The following is a 24,512-nucleotide window of genomic DNA, read 5'->3' on the forward strand; positions in this document are numbered from 1 at the left end:
TCCCACTGCTTCTTACCTCGCTGCTGTTTGTGGGAGCTTGCTGTGTGCAAATTTGCTGCTGTGTTTCCAACGTTACAACAGTGTCGACTTTAAAAGTGCTTGGGGATGTCCTCCAGTCATGAAGGATGCAGTATAAATTGTTATGACTGAGGTGGGAGGAGTGCACTGTTCACTGTAGTCCCACCTCTCCACAGCTCACAGCATATATTTAAATTTTCCCACAGTCAATCATAGATTCTATTTTTCCCAGAATAAAACACATCAACCAGGTTTCTTTCATATACAAAAAGTTATCAATAAAACAAGCCTTAACCAGTAATGAAGTAAAGCATAAACGCACAGATCGAAATATTGAAATTCCCTTTTTACCTTAGCCCCTCAAACTCACACACACGTACACCGATAAACCAGAAAAATAAAGGGATTTTTGTTTTTAGAGCTCTATTACAGACAAAAATAAAAATGCTTGGGCTGAATAATTCTTGACGAAACAGCAGATGAGATATGTTGTGTTCCAAAACTGGCATACAGTCAGGTCTCCGAGTACATGTGGATGGGTCACTGGGATCTTTTAGAACCGTTCTTTTCAGGCGCTGTTGAGAATTAATTTAGCAGGCTTTTCCTTCAAAGACCGGAGACAAGATGAGTTGACACAGTGGATTTATCAGGGTCTTTTAGAGAGATGCTGGAAAGCTGAACTGGGTTGTGGTCTTCTCTCCTTCCTTGGAAGTTCTCTCCCTTTTTATACCGTTTGACCCCAACTCAAAACAATTCAAAAGTGAAATCGACCTTTTGACCTCCATCAATCTTGACCTGTCACTTCTTTGTAAACAACTTCTCCAGGTGTCCAAAGTTCTGAAGAAGGGTCACTGACCCGAAACGTTAACTCTGCTTCTCTTTCCACAGATGCTGCCAGACCTGCTGAGTGATTCCAGCATTTCTTGTTTTTGTTCCAAAGTTCTCTGTTGTTTATTGAGCTGGAAGTCAGGTGGTTTCCAGGAAAGGCTTGTTTTCCTCACAAGACCTCTCAGTGCCCCTTTAAAAAACATTTCCAGGGACTGTTTTTCAAAGTCAAGTGGCCTTTCCATGACCCCCCCCCCCCCCTTTGAAAATCCCCGAAGTCTTTCAAGAATGAATCCTCAAAAAATATATTTAACAAATCAGAGAGGCACTTTCGTTAACAAAATGCAGGTCTTTTTGGTGACCTGAAAGGTACGGGGTATGTTAACCTTATTGGAAGAACAGTGTATTGTGGATTACATGCTATAACTCTCCAACATCCTGCAACTTCCTGTTGGAATACCTGCTAGTACATTAAGAGAGCACTAGAAGGCATGATAGGCTATAAACTCCAGCTGTATAATATGTACCGATAGTGTAGTGTGGAAAGATGTTAGGTTTGCTCTTATTTAGAGCTCTTAATACATTGCTGTATTTTATTGTGTACGCTCATAGCAACTACAATGAGCCAAGTGTTTTGGGGCGTGGAACAGTTATAGCACAATGAAGGAAAAACAATATAATTGTGTGGGCCAGAATGTTGTGTGACCTGGAGAGTGCTCCCACAGCCTTGTTGGTGGTCTCCTACTCCTGGAATTGTCAAATTACACAGAACAGGAGTAGGCCATTCAGCCCTTCGGGCCTGCTCCGCCATTCAAGAAAGATCATGGCTGATGGTCTAATTCAGTGCCCTGTTCCCGCTTTCTCCCCATATCCTTTGATCCCTTTGGCATTAAGAAATATGTCTATCTCCTTCTTGAATATATTTAATGACTTGGCCTCCACTGCCTTCTGCGGTAGAGAATTCCACAGGTTCACCACCCTCTGAGTGAAGAAATTTCTCCTCATCTCCGTTCTAAATAGCATACCCTGTATCCTGAGACTGTGACCCCTGGTTCTGGACTCCCCAGCCATTGGGAACATCCTCCCTGCATCTAGCCTGTCTTGTCCTGTTCAAATTTTATAGGTTTGCAGGAGATCCCCTCTCATTCTTTTAAACTCTAGTGAATATAGGCCTAGTCGACCCAATCTCTCCTCATACCTCAATCCTACCATCCCAGGAATCAGCCTAGTAAATCTTCTTTGCACTCCCTCCATGGCAAGAACATCCTTCCTCAGGTAAGGAGACCAAAACTGCACACAATACTCCAGATTAAAGGCCTGCTGGGGTCTGCAAAAAAAACCCCACCCGAGCCCGACAGAACCACATCCGATCCGAGCCCGACCCGGCCCGAGTTCTTCCATTTTTTCCCTGTGCCTGACCCAACCCGACCTGACCATCAGTTAACTTGCCTTCTGTTTTTCACTTTGTTGCTGATCTGCACAATTTTAAAATGACTGTCTAGTCAAAAAATTACATTAACAGTGGAGCCACTTACCTGTGATAGAGCGTGTCCGACCCGAGCCCAAATGCCGGACCCGGAAGTGCAACCCGACCCGACCCGACCCGACCCAACCTGACGCATGTCATCGGGTTCAGGTCGGGTAGCAGGCCTTTACTCCAGATGTGGTCTCACCAAGGCCCTGTATAACTGCAGTAAGACATCCTTGCTCCTGTACTCAAATCCTCTTGCAATAAAGGCCAACATACCATTCGCCTTCCTAACTGCTTGCTGCACCTGAATGCTTGCTTTCAGCGACTGTTAAACAAGGACACCCAGGTCTCCCCCTTTCCCAATCTATCACCATTCAGTTAATAATCTGCCTTTCTGTTTTTACAACCACACCTCATATTTATCCAACCAGCCCCACTAACCCAACCGGCCCACAGTGATGGAGGGAGGGGGTGGACCTTGAGTCTGTAGGTCGGGCTCCGATCAAACAAGCTGCTCTGCAGTGGGTGGTGTCAAGGCCCAGTTTAGCGGTGACTTCCATCGCTCTGCTGACATTCACACAAAGAGCGGTGGATATCTGAAATTCTCTCCTCCAAACAGCTGTGGCTCTGGGGCTCATTCGGAGTCTTCAAAACAAAGGTGGATAGATGATTGTTGGGCAAGGTAAAGCAAAAAAAAAAAAGTGCATTTCTATAGTGCCTTTCCCGACCTCAGGACCTCCCAAAGTGCTTCACAGCCAGTGAAGTGTTGTGAGGTACGAGGCACGGCAGCCAAATTGCGCACAGCAAGCTCCCACAAACAGCAATGCAATGCTGGCCTGCGAATCGGTTAAGGAGTCGAGGCACATGGTCTGGCTTGAGGGGGCTGAATGGCCTCATGTGAACTTTGCAGGTATACTGTACACAGCCAAGTGAAAGTCCATCACTCTGCAGTTCGCTGCAGTCCCAGAAGCTCAATTCACACTGGCTTTTCCAAAGCCCTTAAGTCCCAGGAAAGAACAGCTTGGGAGCGGAAGAGTTTGTTTACACCAAGAACTGCAGTTCAGTATGTGCCTTTTGGTTCCAAGTGCTGATTTCCTGTCTGTGGGACCTTAGCCTGTTCAAATTGGCAGGCTGTAATAGCAAAACAACAGTGACTGCTCTCAAAAATGATCCGTTAGCCGTGAAAGTTTTACAATGTTTTGAGGCCATGACAACCCCTATAGCAGTGCAAATTCTCGGAGGCTATTCCTTGGGAAGTTAGAAAGTTAAGGGATGATTTGATCAAAGTTTTCAAAATATTAAAGGGAACTAGTAGGGTCAATAAAGAGAACCTGATTGTAGGAATAGGGGTAAACGTTCGAGCCAGACCTTTCAGGAGTGAAATTAGGAAAGGCTTCTGCGCTCAAGTTTGGAACTCTCTTCCACAAACGGTAATTAATGCTAGATTGATTGTTAATTTTAAATTGGAGATTGATAATACCTTTGGTTAACAATCAATCTATGGGATATGGGGCAAAGGCAGGTGTATGGAGTTAGGTCGCAGATCAGCCATGATTTATCTCATTGAATGGCGGACCAGTCTGACTGGGCTCCTCCTGTTCTGGTCTCCGTATGTTCGTCACCAGAGCTCGTGAGAGGGTCCGTACTGTCCTCTAAAACCCCAGACAAGAATCCGACCAAGATGTCATTGTTGCTGCGACAGTAAACCAGGCAGAATTGAAAAAACGTTTCTTCGAATTCATTCCAGGGATGTGTGGTTCACTGGCACGGCCAGCGTTTATTGGCCACCCCCTCCAGTTTCACGGAGCTGGGTGGATGCTCCAGCGGTTTGATGCCACCGAGTGGCTCGCGGGGACCATTTCAGAGGGTACTTAAGAGTCGACCACATTGGGATTGGAGCCACGTATAAAGCAAGTCTTGCATTTATATAGCGCCCTTCACAACCTTCGAACATCCCAACACGCTTTACAGCCAATGAAGTACTTTTGGAGTGTGGTCGCTGTTGTAATGTAGGCAACGCAGCAGCCAATTTGCACACAGCAAGATCCCACAAACAGCAATGTGATAATGACCCAGATCATTTTTTTTTAAATTGCTTTTAAGTATTGGCCCCAGGACACTGGAGTGAACTCCCCTCCTACTCTTCTTCCAATAGTGGCCTTGGGATCTTTTACATCCACCTGAGAGGGGCAGAGGGGGCCCTCAGTTTAATATCTCACCCGAAAGACAGCACCTCTGGCAGTGCAGCACTCCCTTAGTACTGGCACTGGGAGTGTCGGCCTAGATTTTTTTGTTCAAGTCTCTGGACGGGGGCATGAACCCATGACTTTCTGATTTAGATGTGAGCGTGCTGCTACCCGTTGAGCCACAGCTGACCCAGTAGACCAGACTGTACGAGGACTGCAGGTTTCCTTCCCTACAAAACATCAGTTAGGCACTGCTTATGACAATCTGACAGCTACACAGTCGCCTTTTTTTTTTGTACTGAAACCAGATTTTTATTTCTAGATTTCCTTGATTGATTTCAAACAGTCGTGGTGGGATTTGAACTTGCGTTGTCTGGATTATGAGTCGAGCAATACAAAATAAGTGAAAGAATCGACACTCAGTGTAAAACCTTCTGAAGAAAGTAATCAGGCACAGCACTAGAACTGTTGTGTGCTGAGGGAAGCTTTGCACGAGTTACTCTACTGTTACTTTACAAAGTATTTAGCTGACAAGCAGGACAAGCTTTATTATAAAGAGCGATTCATGTGAATTAAACCCATTCGAGATAGGGACCAAAAGGGTTAAATCACGAGGACAGGTTGCACAGACTAGGCTTGTATCCCCTCGAGTATAGAAGATTAATGGGTGATCTAATCGAAGTCTTTAAGATGATTAAACGATTCGATAGGGTCGATAGAGAGAAACTATTTCCTTTGGTGGGTCCAGAGAGAAAATAAGGAATAGGAGTAGTAGATCCTATGGCCCGTCGAGCCAGCTCTGCCATTCAATAGGATCGTGGCTGACCTTAGGCTTCAACTCCGCTTTCCCGCCTGCTTCCCATATCACTTGACTCCATGAGAGACCAAAAATCTGTCTGTCTCAGCTCAGCCTTAAATCTATTCAACATCCACAACCCTCTGGGGGAGAGAATTCCAAACATTCACATCCTTTGAGCGAAGACATTTCTCATCTCAGCCCCTTATCCTGAGACTGTGCCCCCTTGTTCCAGATTCCCCAGCCAGGGGAAGAACCTCTCAGTGTCCACCCTGTCAAGCCCTTTCAGAATCTTGTCTGTTTCAATGAGATCACCTCTCATTCTTCTAAACTCCAAAGGGTATTGGTCCAATTTACCCAGCCTGTCATCATCGAACAACCCTCTCATTCCCAGTTACTGCCTCCATGGCAAGTATATCCTTCACTAGATATGGAGACCAAAACTGCACACAGTACTCCAGGTGTGATCTCACCAAAGCCCTGTACCAATGTAGCAAGACTTCCCTAATTTTATACTCCATCCCCCTTGCAATAAAGGCCAACATGCCATTTGCCTTCCTAATTGCTTGCTGTACCTGCATGCTAACTTTCTGTGTTCTTGTACGAGTGCAGTCCCTCTGAACATCAACATTTATGAGTTTCACACCTTTTAAAAAATATGCTGCTTTTCTATTCTTACGAGCAAAGTGAATACCTCACACTTTCCCACCTTATATTCCATCTGTCCCTTTGTTGCCCACTCACTTAACTTATCTGAATCTCTTTGCAGCCTCTCTGTGTCCTCCTCATAGCTTACATTCCCACCTATATCTTCAGCAAACTTAGATTCTCTGTCTCTTCCTTTAAGTAGATTGTAAGTAGCTGAGGCCCCTCACTGATCCTTGCAACACTCCACTAGTCATAGCCTGCCAACTTGAAAATGCCCTGTTTATCCCGACTCTTTGCTTCCTGTCTGTTAATAAATCCTCAATCCATGCTGACATATCACCCCCAACTCCACGGGCCCTTGCCTAGTAATCCTTTGTGTTCACCTTATCGAATGCCTTTTGGAAATCGAGGTATACTACATCTACTGGTTCCCCTTTATCCACCCTATTAGTTACAACCCTCAAAAAACTCAAATAACTTTGTCAAACATGATTTCCCTTTCGTAAAACCACGTGGACTCTGCTCACGCTATGATTTTCTAAGTGCATTATTGCGACTTCCTTAATAATAGATTCCAGCATTTTCCCGACAACCAGTGTCAGGCTAGCTGACCTGTAGTTCCCTGTTTTCTCTCTCCCTCCTTTCTTGAATAGCGGAGTTACATTTGCAAGCTTCCAATCCGCTGGCGCAGTTCTAGAATCTAAGGAATTTTGGAAAATTGTAACCAGGCAATTCAGGGGTGATGCCTTCACACAACAGGGAGTGGTAATCTGGAATTCTCTGCCTCAGAAAGCTGTTGAGGCTGAGGGGAGGGCGGGGGGGGGGGGGGGAGGAGTGTCAATTGACCATTTCAGGACTGAGATTGATAGACTTTTGTTGGGTGTGGGCATTGAGGGTGATGGAAGCAAGGCAGACGCATGGAGTTAAGATACAGATCAGCCACAATCCAATCGAATGACTGACCAGACTCAGGGGGCTGGGATTGCAGTCGATCAGCTAGGAGCAGGAACCCTGGATCAGACCGCTTGTCGTCTTCCCCCCACCTCGACTTGAGACCGTGACTCCGTACCGTCCAGCAATTCAACCTGTGACCTCCTATGGAGCCACAGGGGAGAGGTGGCGGGGAGGAGGGGAATAAAATTCCATTCTTAACGTATCGATGCGTCCATTTGGCAAATCGAGAAAACCATGAGGCAGCTTCTCATGAAACATTCCTTCAAATCAGCTCTGCACATAGGCTCATCAATTCGAAAAGGAAATAACTGCGTTTAAACAAAAAAGTATAATTCTTTACAGGATTGGCCACAGGGCACCCCTGGGATTAAGTTGTTGCACCAAATGGACACTAACAAAAAGAAAGTCTTCGCAGGTGTCCCCCAAGGATCCCTCTCGCAACAACCACCCCCCCCCCCCCCACCCCCAAATCCACCTACAGCCAAATATCGGAACTGCAGTCACCACCGGGGTACCGTATTTCGTGGGCAAGGGCCGGCCCATCGGGTTCCTTCCCAAAGTCAACCAGGAAGTTCTCGTTGATCTTCAAGCCTCCCTTGTCCGTATCCACGTCAATCTGCAGCATCACTGACCCTTCCCTGCAATACAGAGGAGAGGTCACTGTAGAAAAAAAAAAATTAAATCCCTTCCCTTTCAGCCTTCACTTTTAAGGAGGGAATTGGACGGGAAAGATCGGCAAGGCTTCTCTTGACACACGATGGGCCAAATGGCCTTTTCACGGTGCTGCGTGACTCGGTGATGGACTTACTTGATCATGTCCGGGTAGAATTGTTTGTCCCATCCACTGTACAGGGAGGTCGTGACGTACAAGCGCTTCCCATCCAAGCTCAACTGGATCATCTGAGGACCACCCCAAATCCTCCTCCCCTGTTTCAATATGAAAAGGTTATTTACCAGTGGAGGGAAGACTTGATTCGCAGATGCACGCGTGGCACAGTAAAGGGAAGACATGCATTTGGCTAGCGCATTTCACACCCTCGGGAGTGCTGTTTTTTGTGGGATCTTGCTGCGCGCACGTTGGCTGCCGCGTTTCCGACATTACAGCGGTGACCGCACTTCGGGAGAAGTACTTCCTTGACGTTCACACCGGAGTGAGAACGGAACAGCGGCCTGGCTTCAATCACAGAGTCTGTTAACCCACACTGGCGAGGCTCACCTGGGGCAGGGGGGGGCGGTGAGTGCTGTTCCGACAAGGTCGACCAGCACCCATTGGGAGCTAGACCCGCACCCAGCACGAGCCAGCACCTTCAAAACAGAGGGGATAATAAAAACAGGACTGAAGAATTCCTCTTACTTTAACTGTGAGGATCCCAGGCTGACTCTTCATTTCCTTGTCTTCCAGAACCTTCACTGGTCCACCCTTCCAGAGACTTCCTCCAATAAATAGCTAAAGGGAAGACTTAAGTTAGTCTTCAGACCGACAGTGTTTCTCCAGGCCACGAAAGAGGTGGTTGCCATTAAACTGTTTCCGAGAAAGTTCAAGCACTCCTGCCCAGTGTCCCCATGCCTTTTTTTTTTACATGGAGACTCAACTATTCCAATGCTCCCCTGCCCAGCCTTGAGACCTTTCCCCCCTCCGTAAACATCAGCTCATCTAAACCTCCGGTGCCGAGTCCCGTTCTCGCTTAACCGACACAGGCTCGCAGTCCAGCGACACCTGCACTTTAAAATTCTCATCCTTGTTTTCAAATCCCTCCATGGCCCCTCGCCCCCTTCCCCATCTCTGTGACCTCCTCCAGCCCCGACAACCCTCCGAGATCTCCAATTCTGGCCTCTTGAGCATCACCCGATTCCCATCGCTGCACCGTCGGAGGCCGTGCCTTCAGCTGCCTAAGCTCTGGACTTCCCTCCATGTTGGCATCTGCACTATAAATAAGGCGGATTCTAAACATCAGAATCCCAGATCACACTGTGGTGTAAAGAGAGCACTTGGGCGGGGTTAACGCTTAACCTTTCCTCCGAAAGGCACAGTCGACCCACAGAATGTTGTTGGGGCAGACATAAGCCCCAGCCAGCTGGCTCCCCACGCCGTCCCGGTGTTGGACTGCCCCTGCCTTTCCATCCCATTCAGCAGACGTCCTGATAAGCACGAGCCTTTGGGCAACCCTTACCTGTCCGACCATCTTGGGTTTCCTGGTGTCGGTGATGTCGTACTGCCGGATGTCGCCATGGAGCCAGTTACTGAAGTACAGGAAGCGGTCGTCCAGGGAAATGAGGATGTCGGTGATGAGACCTGAATAAAAGGCGAGGCCGGGTGTCAAACTTGGCAGCTTTTAAGCGCGGCGGGCCGTTGATCCCAGCAGAGTCCTGTTAATTATGCTGGCGGACACTGCTTAGACTAGGAATCCTGCCACATGAATGAGCTGGGAATAAAAACATACGCCACTACAGCCAAAGGAATTGTCCGCACTAAATTCATCTGGCCCGCTACGGCACAGGCAGGAGAAACTATTTGGGTTTCTGGGGAAGCCATACATCTTTGCTGGCAGAGTGGACTGCCTTGCAGTCAATGACTGTCACTTATTAAAGCCTCTTCACCAGGCTCGAACAATGCTGGACCCCAGTAATGGTGCTTTGATCAGTGTCCGGTGTTGCTCAGGCGGTTCTGCCGTTGCTGTTTGCTTTAGAATACACCTGCCTGGGCACACAGACGGGGCTTTTTTATTCCTTAAAAATTCAAAAGCAAAATACTGTGGACGCTGGAAATCTGAAATCAAAACAGAAAATGCTGGGAATACTCAGCAGGTCTGGCAGCGACCGTATAGCGCGAGAGAGTTAACGTTTCAGGTCAGTATGTGACCTTTCATCTGCTGCCTGGGCCCTAAGCTCTGGAATTCCCTCCCTAAACCTCTCCGCCTCTCTCTCTCTGTCTCTCCTTTAAGACGCTCCTTAAAACCAACCTCTTTGACCGAGCTTTTGGTCACCCGTCCTTAATGTCTCTTGATGTGGCTCGGTGTCGAATTCTGTCTGTTAGCGCTCCTGTGAAGCACCTTGGGACGTTTTACTGCGTTAAAAGCGCTATATAAATGCAAATGAAATAGTGCCACGGGATCTATAACATCCACCCGAGAGGGCAGACGGGGGGGCTCGGTTTAAAGTCTCATCCGAAAGACTGACGTCTGGATCACTAGACCAAGTGACATGACCAAAACACACCCACAACTTGCAATCCATGACCATCATCTATCCACACAGCCCTGGAGGGGGAAGTAAAGGAAGCAGATCACACTTTCTCCCTCGTGTTACAGTAACAGAGCAGCTGCAATACTTGCCTGGCATCTCCGGCAAGGCCCAGCCTTCAACTTTCTTACTGTGAACTGTAATGACTTTCTCTGCGGCCCAGTCTCCTTTCTGCAGAAGGAAATAGAACAAGGCAGAACAGAAAGAAATAGTTTTGCAGACCAGTGAAGGGGGATTCTCCAAACTGGACACTGTAGGTAAGTCATCAAGTGAACATTGGCACTCCTAGATACTCAAAATATCTTACAAGCTCCTTACACAGTCCAAACACATTAGAAACTCCTTACACAGGCAAGATACCTTGTATACTCCTTACACAGCCCAGACACCTTGTACACTCCTTACACAGCCCAGACACCTTGTACACTCCTTACACAGCCCAGACACCTTGCACACTCCTTACACAGCCCACATACCTAGTACACTCCTTACACAGCCCAGACACCTTGTACACTCCTTACACAACCCAGACACCTTGTACACTCCTTACACAGCCCAGACACCTTGTACACTCCTTACACAGCCCAGACACCTTGTACACTCCTTACACAGCCCAGATACCTTGTATACTCCTTACACAGCCAAGATACCTTGCACACTCCTGACACAGCCCAGACACCTTGTACACTCCTTACACAGCCCAGACACCTTGTACACTCCTTACACAGCCCACATACCTAGTACACTCCTTACACAGCCCAGACACCTTGTACACTCCTTACACAGCCCAGACACCTTGTACACTCCTTACACAGCCCAGACACCTTGTACAGTCCTTACACAGCCCAGACACCTTGTACACTCCTTACACAGCCTAGACACCTTGTACACTCCTTACACAGCCCAGACACCTTGCACACTCCTAACACAGCCTAGACACCTTGTACACTCCTTACACAGCCAAGATACGTTGTATACTCCTAACACAGTCCAGACACTTGTACACTCCTAACACAGCCTAGACACCTTGTACACTCCTAACACAGCCTAGACACCTTGTATACTCCTAACACAGCCCAGACACCTTGTACACTCCTAACACAGCCCAGACACCTTGTACACTCCTTACACAGCCCAGACACCTTGTACACTCCTTACACAGCCGAGACACCTTGTACAGTCCTTACACAGTCCAGACACCTTGTACACTCCTTACACAGCCCAGACACCTTGTACACTCCTTACACAGCCTAGACACCTTGTACACTCCTTACACAGCCCAGACACCTTGTACAGTCCTTACACAGCCCAGACACCTTGTACACTCCTTACACAGCCAAGATACCTTGTACACTCCTTACACAGCCAAGATACCTTGTGTACTCCCAACACAGCCCAGACACCTTGTACACTCCTTACACAGCCAAGATACCTTGTATACTCCTTACACAGCCCAGACACCTTGTACACTCCTAACGCAGCCTAGACACCTTGTACATTCCTAACGCAGCCCAGACACCTTGTACACTCCTTACACAGCCCAGACACCTTGTATACTCCTAACACAGCCCAGACACCTTGTACACTGCTAACACAGCCTAGACACCTTGTATACTCCGAACACAGCCCAGACACCTTGTACACTCCTTACACAGCCCAGACACCTTGTACACTCCTTACACAGCCTAGACACCTTGTACATTCCTAATGCAGCCCAGACACCTTGTACACTCCTTACACAGCCCAGACACCTTGTACACTCCTAACACAGCCTAGACACCTTGTACACTCCTAACACAGCCTAGACACCTTGTACACTCCTAACACAGCCCAGACACCTTGTACAGTCCTAACACAGCCTAGACACCTTGTATACTCCTAACACAGCCAGACACCTTGTCCACTCCTAACACAGCCCAGACACCTTGTATACTCCTAACACAGCCCAGACACCTTGTATACTCCTAACACAGCCCAGACACCTTGTACACTCCTTACACAGCCCAGACACCTTGTACACTCCTTACACAGCCCAGACACCTTGTACACTCCTTACACAGCCCAGACACCTTGTACACTCCTTACACAGCCCAGACACCTTGTACACTCCTAACACAGCCCAGACACCTTGTACACTCCTTACACAGCCCAGACACCTTGTACACTCCTTACACAGCCCAGACACCTTGTACACTCCTTACACAGCCCAGACACCTTGTACACTCCTTACACAGTCCAGACACCTTGTACACTCCTAACACAGCCCAGACACCTTGTACACTCCTTACACAGCCCAGACACCTTGTACACTCCTTACACAGCCCAGACACCTTGTACACTCCTTACACAGCCCAGACACCTTGTACACTCCTTACACAGCCCAGACACCTTGTACACTCCTTACACAGCCCAGACACCTTGTACACTCCTTACACAGCCCAGACACCTTGTACACTCCTTACACAGCCCAGACACCTTGTACACTCCTTACACAGCCCAGACACCTTGTACACTCCTTACACAGCCCAGACACCTTGTACACTCCTTACACAGCCCAGACACCCTGTACACTCCTTACACAGCCCAGACACCTTGTACACTCCTTACACAGCCCAGACACCTTGTACACTCCTTACACAGCCCAGACACCTTGTACACTCCTTACACAGTCCAGACACCTTGTACACTCCTTACACAGCCCAGATACCTTGTACACTCCTTACACAGTCCAGACACCTTGTACACTCCTTACACAGCCCAGATCTCTACAAAGCCCAGACACCCTAAAGAACAGGGTCACAAACATAGAACCCAAGTTGCTAACCGCTCTCCGTGTTTTAAGCTTGACTCACAGCGATGCAAATCCCATGCACTCCCCACACCTGCCACCACTCACTGCACCCCACTGGTCTGTCCCTCTGCGGCAGAATGTGTGCCCTCGACCAGACGTACCTGCGTCTTGTAAAAGCGGAAGACGGAGCTGCTCAGGGCACAGCCGACCATCCCCTCTGCAGCAGCGGGGTCATGAAGGAAGCGGATCTCCAGTGGGATGGCCCCGTCCTTGCCAAGGTCGATTGTCTGCACGCGAGTGTGCTTGGTCCAGTCCCAAATGTGGAGACACTGCCCATAGTGTCCTGAAAAGAACATTCCAGTGAAATTGCAAAGACCTTCCGAGATTAATATACTTAATGAATGTGTAAATGGTGAATGATATCCATGTGGCAAAGTGTGAGGTGGTTCAATTTACTGAGAGGACTATGGAAGCCGCGCAATTCTTGGGCTTATTCTCTCGAAGAACGAGAGGTGATCTCATTGAAATGTGTAAAATTCTTGACAGCTGAGAGCATGTTTTCCCCTGGCTGGAGAATCTAGGATGAGGGATCAGCCATTTCGGGACTGAGACGAGGAGAAATTTCTTCACTCAGAAGGTTGTGAATCTTTGGAATTGTCTACCTCAGAGAGCAGTGTATGCTCAGTCGGTGAGTACGTTCAAGACAGATCGATAGGATCTTGGAGTCTAAGGGAATCAAGGTAGTGGACAGTAGAAGATCAGCCATGATCTGACTGAATGGCGGAGCTGGCTCGAGGGGCTGAACGGCCTCCTCCTGCTCCTAGTACATTCTTATGAAATAAGTCAAAATGCGGCAGAGGAGAGAAAGAGATCTAAGGGTATGGATTCATAGATCTGCAAGACAGGTTAAGAAAGCCATTAAGATAAGCAAACGAGGTTCATTTCTCAAGGGTCAGAACTGAGAAGCAGAGATGTGATGCTAAACCAGTATCGAACCTTGGTTAGACCCTACTTGGCGTTCAGGCACCGGAGAAGGCGTTAAAAAAAAAATTTGCAAGGATGATACCAGAACTGAGAGGTTACACCGATCAGGAAAGACTGAACAGGCCGGGGGCTCTGTTCTCTAGAAAAGAGAAGGCTGAGGGGTGACCTGATAGAGGGCTTTAAAATGAAGGAAGGGTTTTGGTCGGGTAGACATAGAGAAGATGTTTCCACTTGTGGGGGAGACCAGAACTAGGGGGCCATCAATATAAGACGGTCACTAATAAATCCAGTGGGGAATTCAGGAGAAACCCCTTTCCCCAGAGAGTGGTGAGAATGTGGAACTCGCTACCACAGGGAGTGGTGGAGGGGGAATCGCAGAGATACATTTAAGGGGAAGCTGGATTAAACACATGAGGGAGAAAGGAATAGAAGGATGTGTTGATAGGGTGAGGTGAAGAGAGGGTGGGAGGAGGCTCGTGCGAAGCAGAAACACCAGCACGGAGCAGATGGGCCGAATGGCCTGTTTCTGTGGCGAGATTCTATGTGAACAGGACAGGAGGTGAGAGGAGCAGATCTCAGTGACTGCTTACTCACCGGCTTCGACGTCTTCAATCTTAAATCCATCGGCAAGGACTTTAGGCGCACCCCATTCCGTGCTGATCATGACATTGTGCCGGGGCTGATACCAGAAATCGTAGCCGAAGGGTGCCGCATGCCCGTCCTGCTCCCAGTTCCCCTTCACTTCAAACGTCTCATCGTCCAGTAGAATAAAGCCGCCTGTTGAATAAGGCAGGCACAAGGTTTTTAACTCTAGCCGAGGAAGGGGTGCAACATGCCGGGGGCACGTTCAATCCAGCTGCCATTGACCCGTTTCTCCCACTACCACATCTTAATGCAGGTTCAGGAGAAGGCCATTCAGCCCATCATGCGGCTGCCAGCTCTTTCAAAGAGCTACCCAATTGCTTGCTCCACCATTGGCGGCCGTGCCTTCAGCTGACTGGGGCCCTAAGCTCTGGAATTCCCTTCCTAAACCTCTCCGCCTCTCTCTCTCTCTCCTCCTTTAAGACACTCCTTAAAACCAACCTCTTTGACCGAGCTTTCGGTCGCCTGTCGCTAATATCTCCTCATGTGGCTTGGGGTTAGTTTTTCTCTGACAATGCTCCTGTCAAGTGCCTTGGGATGTTTTACTACCTAAAGGTGCCATATAAATGCAAGTTGTTGTAGCAGTCCTGCTCCCTTGCCCTTTCCCCATTGCCCTGCCAATGTTTCCCCTTTACAAGCATCTGTTCAATTCCACATCACCAAAGCCAGCACAGGCACAGTGGGCCGAATGGCCTCCTTCTGTGCTGTATCATTCCATGATGACCTGCTGGAAAGTGTGGTGTGTACGGCCTTGAGGTGGGAGTAGGACGGGGCCAATATTCACGATTCTGGCCACTGGTCTGAGGTGCCAGTTGGGAGACTACAGTCCATGGAGCCTGTACCACAATGAGCAAGACAACCCACAGGTCAGGAGTGTGATGGAATACTCTCCACTTGCCTGGATGGGTGCAGCTCCAACAACACTCAAGAAGCTCGACACCATCCAGGACAAAGCAGCCCGCTTGATTGGCACCCCATCTATAAACATTCACTCCCTCCACCACCGACGCACAGTGACAGCAGTGTGTACCATCTACAAGATGCACTGCAGCAACTCACCAAGGCTCCTTAGACAGCACCTTCCAAACCCATGACCTCTACCTCCTAGAAGGACAAGGACAGCAGATGCATGGGAGCACCACCCCCTGCAAGTTCCCCTCCAAGCCACACACCATCCTGACTTGGAACTATATCGGCTGTTCCTTCACAGTCGCTGGGTCAAAATCCTGGAACTCCCTCCCTAACAGCACTGTGGGTGTACCTACCTCACATGAACTGCAGTGGTTCACAAAGGCAGCTCACCACCACCTTCTCAAAGGGCAATTAGGGATAGGCAATAAATGCCGGCCTGGCCAGCGATGCCCACATCCCACGATCGCACATAAAAGATGTCTTCAGGAGAGCAGCGGAAAATACTGGGGGAGGGGACGAAAGTACATTTCACTGTCGCACGTTGAATCTGTCCTGGAGGCAAATCTCTCTCTCCATTTAATAAACGCAGAATAAATGAAAGCGTTTATCTTTCTGCATGTATTGTGTTCTTCCCGGTTACCTAGTTACTTCCATCTGAATTGCTCCAAGGTTGCTCATGGTCCGCCAGTCTGACTGGGTTTATAAAGACCAAAGCTTGCCTACTATATTGTCCTTTATCCTTCCCACTGTTGACTTTTGCCTGTGAGATGCCAATTACAAGATTAAGCACATAACAGGGCTCTGTTCAGCTGGTCCTTTTATTGCTTGTGAGAAAACATTGTAAAAGAACACAGCTCCTTCATTAATATAAAAGCAAAATACTGCGGATACTGGAAATCTGAAATAAAAACAAGAAATGGTGGAACCACTCAGCAGGTCTGGCAGCATCTGTGGAAAGAGAAGCAGAGTTAACGTTTCGGTTCAGTGACCCTTCTTCGGAACAGCTCCTTCATTGTTTGCTGGGTCAACATCCTGGAACTCCCTAACAGCACTCTGAGCATACCTACCCCACATTTTTGCAGCTCACCTTCTTAAGGGCAATTCGGGATGGGCAATAAATGCTGCCCTAACCAGCGAGGCCCACACCCCATGATTGAATATAAAAAAGTTATCAAATTGATACCAGGGATACGGGACTTCAGTTACAGGGAGAAGCTGGGATTGTTTTCAGAGCAGAGAAGGTTAAGGGCAGATTTAATGAGGCATTCAAAATGCAAGAAATAAAGGTTTTGATATATTTTTTCTTGTGCTGTGAATTTTAGCTACTGTACTTTTTAAACGTTGGGCTTTTGGTAAGCAAAGAGTTAAGTGATGGTATGTGAAGAGCTGTTTGCATTGACGAGGTGTAAATAAAGGACGTCAGGCAATGATGGGGGAGTAACATATAAAACTAGACGTTTATAGAGACAAAAGGGTAAGAAGTTAGATCAATTCAGAATGATTAAATGGAAGTTAGAATGGTTTGAAATGATTGAGTTGGAACTTATGGTTCAGGAGTTCAGACACAGGCTAACAAAGGGGACAGAAACAGCTCAATACGAAATGGCTAGGCAACTTGCATATTTTTGATTGTACTACGAAACTCTAACTAATTGTGTTACCAAAGAAAAATTTAAGCTCTAAATCATCGGCATGCCTTAGACTTGATCCAATTGTCGTCCAGGATATGGCCAGGATTTTTGTAATGGTCTACTGATTGTAACTGTGAATGGGCTATTGATTGTACTAATTACAGTATGAAGGGAAAGAGTTAAAGTTAATGACTGTTGCCAACTATGGTCGGAGAAATCATGAATAATGTGATTAAGCAGACTGCTGGGCCCCTGACTGAAAATGTAGATTGGGGAAGGGGCCTTTGTGATTAACAAGGAAACGAGCAATTAGTAAACCAATAGAGCCAAAGAGTTATACTGCACAGAAACTGGCCCTTCGGCCCGTCGTGACCGTGCTGGCCATCAAGCAACTAACTATTCCAACCCCATTTTCCAGCACTTGGCCCGTAGTCTTGTATGCTATGGTGTTTCAAGTGCTCATCTAAATAAAGCAACGAAGGAACCTTAGACAATAAAAAAAAGGAATTTGTGGAACCAGAGACTAAAATACGCAATTAGAACTGTATAAAAAAATCCCCGGAGCATGTCCGAGGTACTGTCGTCACTACCGGGGACCAGAAGAAGAGGAACAGAGGGGAGAACTAAGTCTCGAGTCCGACAGTTTCATGAAAGCAAGGATCCATGGACAGTTGTTGCTCATTGCCTGTTGTTAGGTATACCTGAATAAATTCTGGTTGGTTGACTATACTTTGGCTGTTGTTTCTGTCTCACCAAACTGATTATCTTGTCCAAACTAAAGTCAAATACAGGGATATTATTCCCACAAAAATTATACAGGCTATTGATGGAGTGAATAAGGAGAAACTGTTTCCAGTGGCAGGAGGGTCGGTAACCAGAGGGACACAGATTGAAGATAATTGGTAAAAGAACCGGAGGAGGGGAGAGGAGGAGAATTTTTGTTTTAACGCAGCGAGTTGTTGTGATCTGGAACGCGCTGCCTGAAAGGGCGGTGGAAGCAGATTCAATAGTAACTTTCAAAAGGGCAATTGGATAAATACTGGAAGGGGAAAAATGTGCAGGGATATGGGGGGAAAGAGCAAGGGGGGGGGGAGGGAGTGGGACTAATTGGATAGCTCTTTCGAAAAGCTGGCACAGGCACGATGGGCCGAATGGCCTTTTGTATTGTAATCCTTCCATAAATGACACCTATCGGCTCATACCAAAACTGTGGCCATTAGAAACGGGGCAAGTCGCATCGCTACGTTTTTAACCAAACCGATCTTGTCGGCCCGGGTGGTTGCCCTCTTTCTGGCCTGAGAGTCAAAAGCCTCCGAGTGCAGTCCCCGCCTCTGGGTCTTCCACGTGCTCTCTGCTGAACCTCCCATGCCATGCTGAGGAGGTGCTGCCTTGCCCTCCAGAGTTCAGAAGGGCGAGAGGTGATCACGTTGAAATTCTTAGAGGGTAGATGCCGAGAAGTATAGAAGATTAAGGGGGTGATCTAATCGAGGGGGTTTAAGATGATTAAAGGATTCGATCGGGTCGATGGAGAGAAACTATTTCCTCTGGTGGGGGGGGGAGGGGGAGTCCAGAGCAAGGGGGCAGAACCTTAACATTGGAGCCAGGCCGTTCAGGGGGTGATGTCAGGAAGCACTTCTTCACACAAAGGGGAGTGGGAATCTGGAACTCTCTCCCCCAAAAAGCTGTCCAGACTGGGGGGGGGAAACATCCAAACTGAGATTGAATGATTTTTGTTGGGTTAAGGGGATTAAGGGTTACAGAACCAAGGCGGGGAGATGGAGTAATTGGATGGCGGGACAGGCCTGTTGCTAATTTGATGCCCCGTCTGGCTCGCAGACTTGGCGATCGAGGTTGGGTTCCTCCCTCTCGGGTTCTGTCGTTTCCTCCCAGCAACACACCGAGCCTTTGGGCTGCTATAGTGGAACTCCCGACTGTCCATGGGGGGGTGGGGGGGGTGGTGTGGGTTGGGGATGTGATCGCGGACTGGAAATGTTCCCGTTAACACGTTACCTTTGCCGTTGCCGGAGGGATCTCCCATGGCACTGATCATCACCTCACCACTGGCCAGGCAGTGTGACGTGTGTGGGTTGGCCAGGTTACATTTCCAGAACAAGTCAGTTGGCTCCACAATCTGCGAAGAGTGTCAGAAACAAGCGGCAGGGTGATGTTCAGTTCATTTATTCAGACAGCCATGACCAATCTCCGAAACATCCCGCGCGTTGCGGTGAACTGCAGCGATCGATAAGTCGGCAAACACAGTCGCCGGATTGCGGGGGGAATAGCTCCTCCAAAGGGTCAGCTCTGAGATGAATGATTTGCTAACCTTCCCATACAAACTCAGCTCCCTCGCCACCTCCCTGGCAACCCTCTGAGGCTGAGCCAGACTCTCCGCAACCGCGGTATCTGCCGACCACATGTCCGCACTATTACTAAGACTGCCCTGTTATCACCTCCGTAAACATCGCCCGACTCTGTTCCTGCCTCAGCTCATCTGCTGTTGAAACCCTCAACCATGCCTTTGTTAACCTCTAGACTTGACTATTCCAACACTCCCCTTGGCGGGTCTGCCACATTCTACCCTCTGTAAACGTCAGCTCATGCAAAACTCTGCTGCCCTTTGTCCGAACTCGCACCGAGTCCCGTTCACCCATCACCCCAACCCCTGGTGCTCACTGACCTACACCGGCGTCCGGTCCGGCAATACTTGCATTTTTAAAACTCTCATCCTTGTTTTCAAATCCCTCCATGGCCTCATCCTCCTCCCTATCACTATAACCTCCTCCAGACCCTACAACCCTCCGAGATCTCTGCTCTCCTCCGATTCCGGCCTCTTGCCCAACCCCCCGATTCCCATCGCTCCACCATTGGCGGCCGTTCCTTCAGCTGCCTGGGAGCTCTGGAATTCCCTCCCTAAACCTCTCCGCCTCTCTCTCTCTCTCTCCTTTAAGACGCTCCTGAAAACCAACCTCTTTGACCGAGCTTTTGGTCGCCCGTCCCTAATATCTCCTCATGTGGCTCGGGCACAAATGTTGCCTCTCCCCTACGAAACACCTTGGGATGTTTTATTACATTAAAGGCACTACATAAATGCAAGTTGTTGTTGTACATAGCTGTGTAAACACGGAACTCATCTTGCTGGGAATATCAACCCAGTTGCCTTGGTAGAGCCCATTATATTTCTGATATTAAGAGGGCCCTCGCATCTCCTGAATTAGCCTCCTCCAGGTGTATCACATACACTTCTATTACAATTATTACCGATACAGAAACAGGCCATTCGGCCCATCCGCTCCGTGCTGGTGTTTCTGCTCCAGACGAGCCTCCTCCCACCCCCTCTTCATCTCCCCCTATCCCCATATCCTTCTATTCCTTTCTCCCTCATGTGTTTATCCAGCTTCCCCTTAAATGTATCTCTGCTATTCCCCGTCAACCACTCCCTGTGGTAGCGAGTTCCACATTCTCACCACTCTCTGGGGAAAGAAGTTTCTCCTGAACTCCCCATTGGATTTATTAGTGACTGTCTTATATTGATGACCCCCTAGTTCTGGTCTCCCCCCACAAGTGGAAATATCTTCTCTACGTCGACCCTATCGAAACCCTTTCATAACCTTTATAGGCCGTAACTCCTGAATGAGACTGAATAGTGACTGTGGCGCTGACAACACAGATATGGTTGAGATGTACAACTGTATGCAATCACCTTATGCAATTTGGGAGCTCGGGGATCCGTCCCGACGTCAACCACGTATATTCTCGACGAGATCAGGGACGGCAGGATCAGCCGGTCGCGCTTTTTGCATGCGTTTCCATAGCAACTGCTGCAAGTGTTCCACCCGGAGTGGTGCAGCTCGTCCTTCAGATTGGGCATTGACAAGCGATGAATAACCTGGAGGAAGAAGGCGTTTCCAGGTAACCTGTAGAGTCTGATATTATATAATCTCATCCTTGTTTTCAAATCCCTCAGTGGCGCTCGCTCACCCCCTCCCTATCTCTGTCACCTCCTCCGGCCCCTACAACCCTCCGCGATCCCTGCTCTCCTCCAATTCCGGCCTCTCACACATCCCCCCCCATTCCCATCGCTCCACCATTGGCGGCCGGGCCTTCAGCTGCCTGGGGCCCGAACTCTGGAATTCCCTCCCTAAACCTCTCCGCCTCTCTCTCCTTTAAGACGCTCCTTAAAACCGACCTCTTTGACCGAGCTTTTGGTCGCCTGTCCCCTAATATCTCCTTACGTGGCTCGGGGTCAAATTGTGTTTGGTAACACACCTGTGAAGCACCTTGGGAGGTATTAGTACGTTAAAGGCACTATGTAAATGTTGTCTGTCAACAAAGAGCATTTGAGGTTACTTTCTGTCTGTGGCTATTAATTTAAATGTCGAGATTGGAACACTTTCCCACTTTCTGTATGCTTTCTGCACCCACTGCCCCATCAAACACTCCCAGGAGAGGTACAGCACGGGGTTAGATAGTGCCCTTAGGAAAGCAGGGGAAGGAGTTTGATTTCTCCCAGGGATCAATGAAGATTGATTTTGTAGAGTGCAGTGCACGAGGGGACAAAGGAGAGGCAAGCATTGGAACTGTGGAAGCGTGGCTTGTTAAAGTAGCATGAGCAGTGAGATGGTGTAAAAATGGAAGTCATGTCATGCTGCCAACACAAGGAGAATTGATTCTCAAATGTACACTTGCAACAGGAAGTGAGACTGAGACCAAGAATGCAAAAGTCATGTTTTTAATGCTGAAGGTTCAAAGAAAGGCAGAACCAGGGCTGCGCAATGCTTGCCACGGCTGTCTTGAGCTGAGCTAGCTTGATGCTTTCTACATTTAGGTGTTCAGATTCCACAGCTTGGATTTTGGTGTGAGTGCTCTTAATGTTGCTTGTGTTGTTGAATTGGCAGCGCACCATCTTGTCTATGCATAAGCAAATAAAATAATGGATATAAATCAGAAAAAAAAAAACGGGGTTAGATACAGAGTAAAGCTCCCTCTACACTGTCCCCCATCAAACACTCCCAGGACAGGTCCAGTACGGGGGTTAGATACAGAGTAAAGCTCCCTCTACACTGTCCCCCATCAAACACTCCCAGGACAGGTACAGCACGGGGGTTAGATACAGAGTAAAGCTCCCTCTACACTGTCCCCATCAAACACTCCCAGGACAGGTACAGCACGGGGGTTAGATACAGAGTAAAGCTCCCTCTACACTGTCCCCCATCAAACACTCCCCAGGACAGGTACAGTACGGGGGTTAGATACAGAGTAAAGCTCCCTCTACACTGTCCCCATCAAACACTCCCAGGACAGGTACAGCACGGGGGTTAGATACTAAAGGCCCCCTCGACATAAAAAATATATAAAGAGGGCCTGAGGAATAAAGGCCCCCTCGACATAAAAAATATATAAAAGGGGCCTGGGGTATAAAGGTCACCTTAAAAAAAAAGAAAAAAAAAACGGGGGTTAGATACAGAGTAAAGCTCCCTCTACACTGTTCCCCATCAAACACTCCCCAGGACAAGTACAGCACAGGGGTTAGATACAGAGTAAAGTTCCCTCTACACTGTCCCCATCAAACACTCCCAGGACAGGTACAGCACGGGGGTTAGATACAGAGTAAAGTTCCTTCTACACTGTCCCCATCAAACACTCCCAGGACAGGTACAGCACGGGGTTAGATACAGAGTAAAGCTCCCTCTACACTGTCCCCATCAAACACTCCCACGGCCACTACAGGGCTAGGGACAGAATAATATGGCACCATGCGCATCAACCCAGTCTTAGAAGAGCACCCCTCCAGCATCAGGTCCAGCGGCGATGCACACTGTGGTCCAATAGCTTGCCAAAACCCACTGTCTGGGGAATAGCCACTTGAGGCAAGGCATTAAAGGGAATCTGGGCGCGCAGTTCTGACTGAGAAGCGGTGCCTCCAGGGAGGGAAGAAGGAAAACTGAGCAGAGTGCTGCTCTTGCCTTCCAGGGTTACAGGCCGAGCAAGCTGGGGGACCTAATCAGGAACGGAATTCAAGGCAGGTTTTCTTTTTCAGTGGAAATGACTGTAGATTGAGAGTCATGTGAGTGATCGGTGCGATTGCGGTTTACTTGAACAGCGCTGTCTGTCTGTGTTCCACAGAATATGTATGGTGTAACGTGGATGCCCGGAGAAATTCGTTTAAATATTTTTCTACAAGGACAATGGAAAATGTCAGGAAGATCGTCATTGAGACTGTTGAAGATCTCAGTCTATGCCATGCTGGCTGGTTTCAGCCAGGGCACTGTTCTGGGATTTAAAAAAATACATTGTCTATCATGGGGAGTGAGTAACAAGTTAGTTAAGGTTGGCAAACGTCAGCGGTCACGACATTTTCCTGGCACTTCCTTTCGGGAGTCGGAGAGGAATTTCACAAGAATTGGACTCCATTTATTGATCCATCCCCTGTTTTTTTTTTTCTCAAGGGGACGAGATTGCTGAGAGCATGGCTGATTTGTATCTTCACTTCATTTACCCAACGTCATCGGATCATCGAATGTTTCACAGCGCACAGCGCGGCCATTCAGCCGTGCCAGCTCTCTGCAAGTGCGACTCAGCTCATCCCACTCCCCCTGCCTTTCTCCCCGTATCCCTTGATACACCTGCCCAGGGTGAAGAGCCCCAGGGGTCATGGACAGGGTGACAACATGATCTTGGATCTTGGAATACAGAGTAGAATTTCAAAATTTCCCGATGATTGTAAACTTGGAGGTGTGACAAACAGTGAGGATGATATCAATTGACTGCAGCAGGACATAGATAGGTGGGCAGACAAGTGGCAGATGGAATTTAATAGAGAGAAATGAGAGGTGATGCATTTTGACAGAAGGGATAGGGAGAGGCGATATAGACTTAATAGCACAGTTCTAAAGAGTGTGCAGGGACAGAGGGACCTGGGGGTTCATGTGCATCGATCTTTGAAGGTGGCAGGACATATTGAGAGAGTGGTTAGTAAAGTATATGGGATCTTGGGCTTCATAAATAGAGGCATTGAGCACAAAAGCAGGGAAATTATGCTGAACCTTTATAAAGCTCTGGTTAGGCCCCAACTAGAGTATTGTGTCCAATTCTGGTCACCACATGGGCCAAATGGCCTCCTTCTATGCCACAAATGACTCGACAACTCTATGAGCACAGGATTGGGCGTGTGGGCCCTTGCCAGCATTTCACTGCTTGTCCACAAAAGCTCCAAGATGAGTCCAACTGATAAAACAAACTCTCACGGTCGTTGCCTCCCAGACGAACTTTGTCTGGTGTCTGCACAAAAGGCGTCAGCTTCTGATAAGCTTGCAGCCAAAACCAGGCGAGCACCTTGTTTCCCACGCATCAGGTAACAATGTCATGGCAACCTTAAAAACACAGGCCTCTCTAAAAAAAAAAGACTCCGAAACAG

At 48.3% G+C, this 24,512-nt stretch overlaps 1 protein-coding gene across 1 annotated transcript in view; it reads right to left on the bottom strand.

Moving 5' to 3' along the window:
• Window positions 1-349: 349 nt before the first annotated feature.
• Window positions 350-24,512, bottom strand: part of selenbp1 (selenium binding protein 1) — a 31,682-nt gene continuing 7,519 nt past the window's right edge. The window contains exons 4-12 of the mRNA XM_068022439.1: window positions 20,799-20,984; window positions 19,109-19,229; window positions 14,508-14,690; window positions 13,091-13,272; window positions 10,231-10,309; window positions 9,070-9,191; window positions 8,253-8,345; window positions 7,707-7,825; window positions 350-7,536 (exon numbers count right to left, since the gene is read on the bottom strand). Of these exons, the coding sequence (XP_067878540.1) occupies window positions 7,374-7,536; window positions 7,707-7,825; window positions 8,253-8,345; window positions 9,070-9,191; window positions 10,231-10,309; window positions 13,091-13,272; window positions 14,508-14,690; window positions 19,109-19,229; window positions 20,799-20,984 (1,248 nt within the window). The 3' untranslated portion in view covers window positions 350-7,373. The remainder of the gene's footprint in view (window positions 7,537-7,706; window positions 7,826-8,252; window positions 8,346-9,069; window positions 9,192-10,230; window positions 10,310-13,090; window positions 13,273-14,507; window positions 14,691-19,108; window positions 19,230-20,798; window positions 20,985-24,512) is intronic.

The sequence above is a fragment of the Heterodontus francisci genome, chromosome 46, assembly GCF_036365525.1.
Source record: "Heterodontus francisci isolate sHetFra1 chromosome 46, sHetFra1.hap1, whole genome shotgun sequence".
NCBI classification, from domain to species: domain Eukaryota; kingdom Metazoa; phylum Chordata; class Chondrichthyes; order Heterodontiformes; family Heterodontidae; genus Heterodontus; species Heterodontus francisci.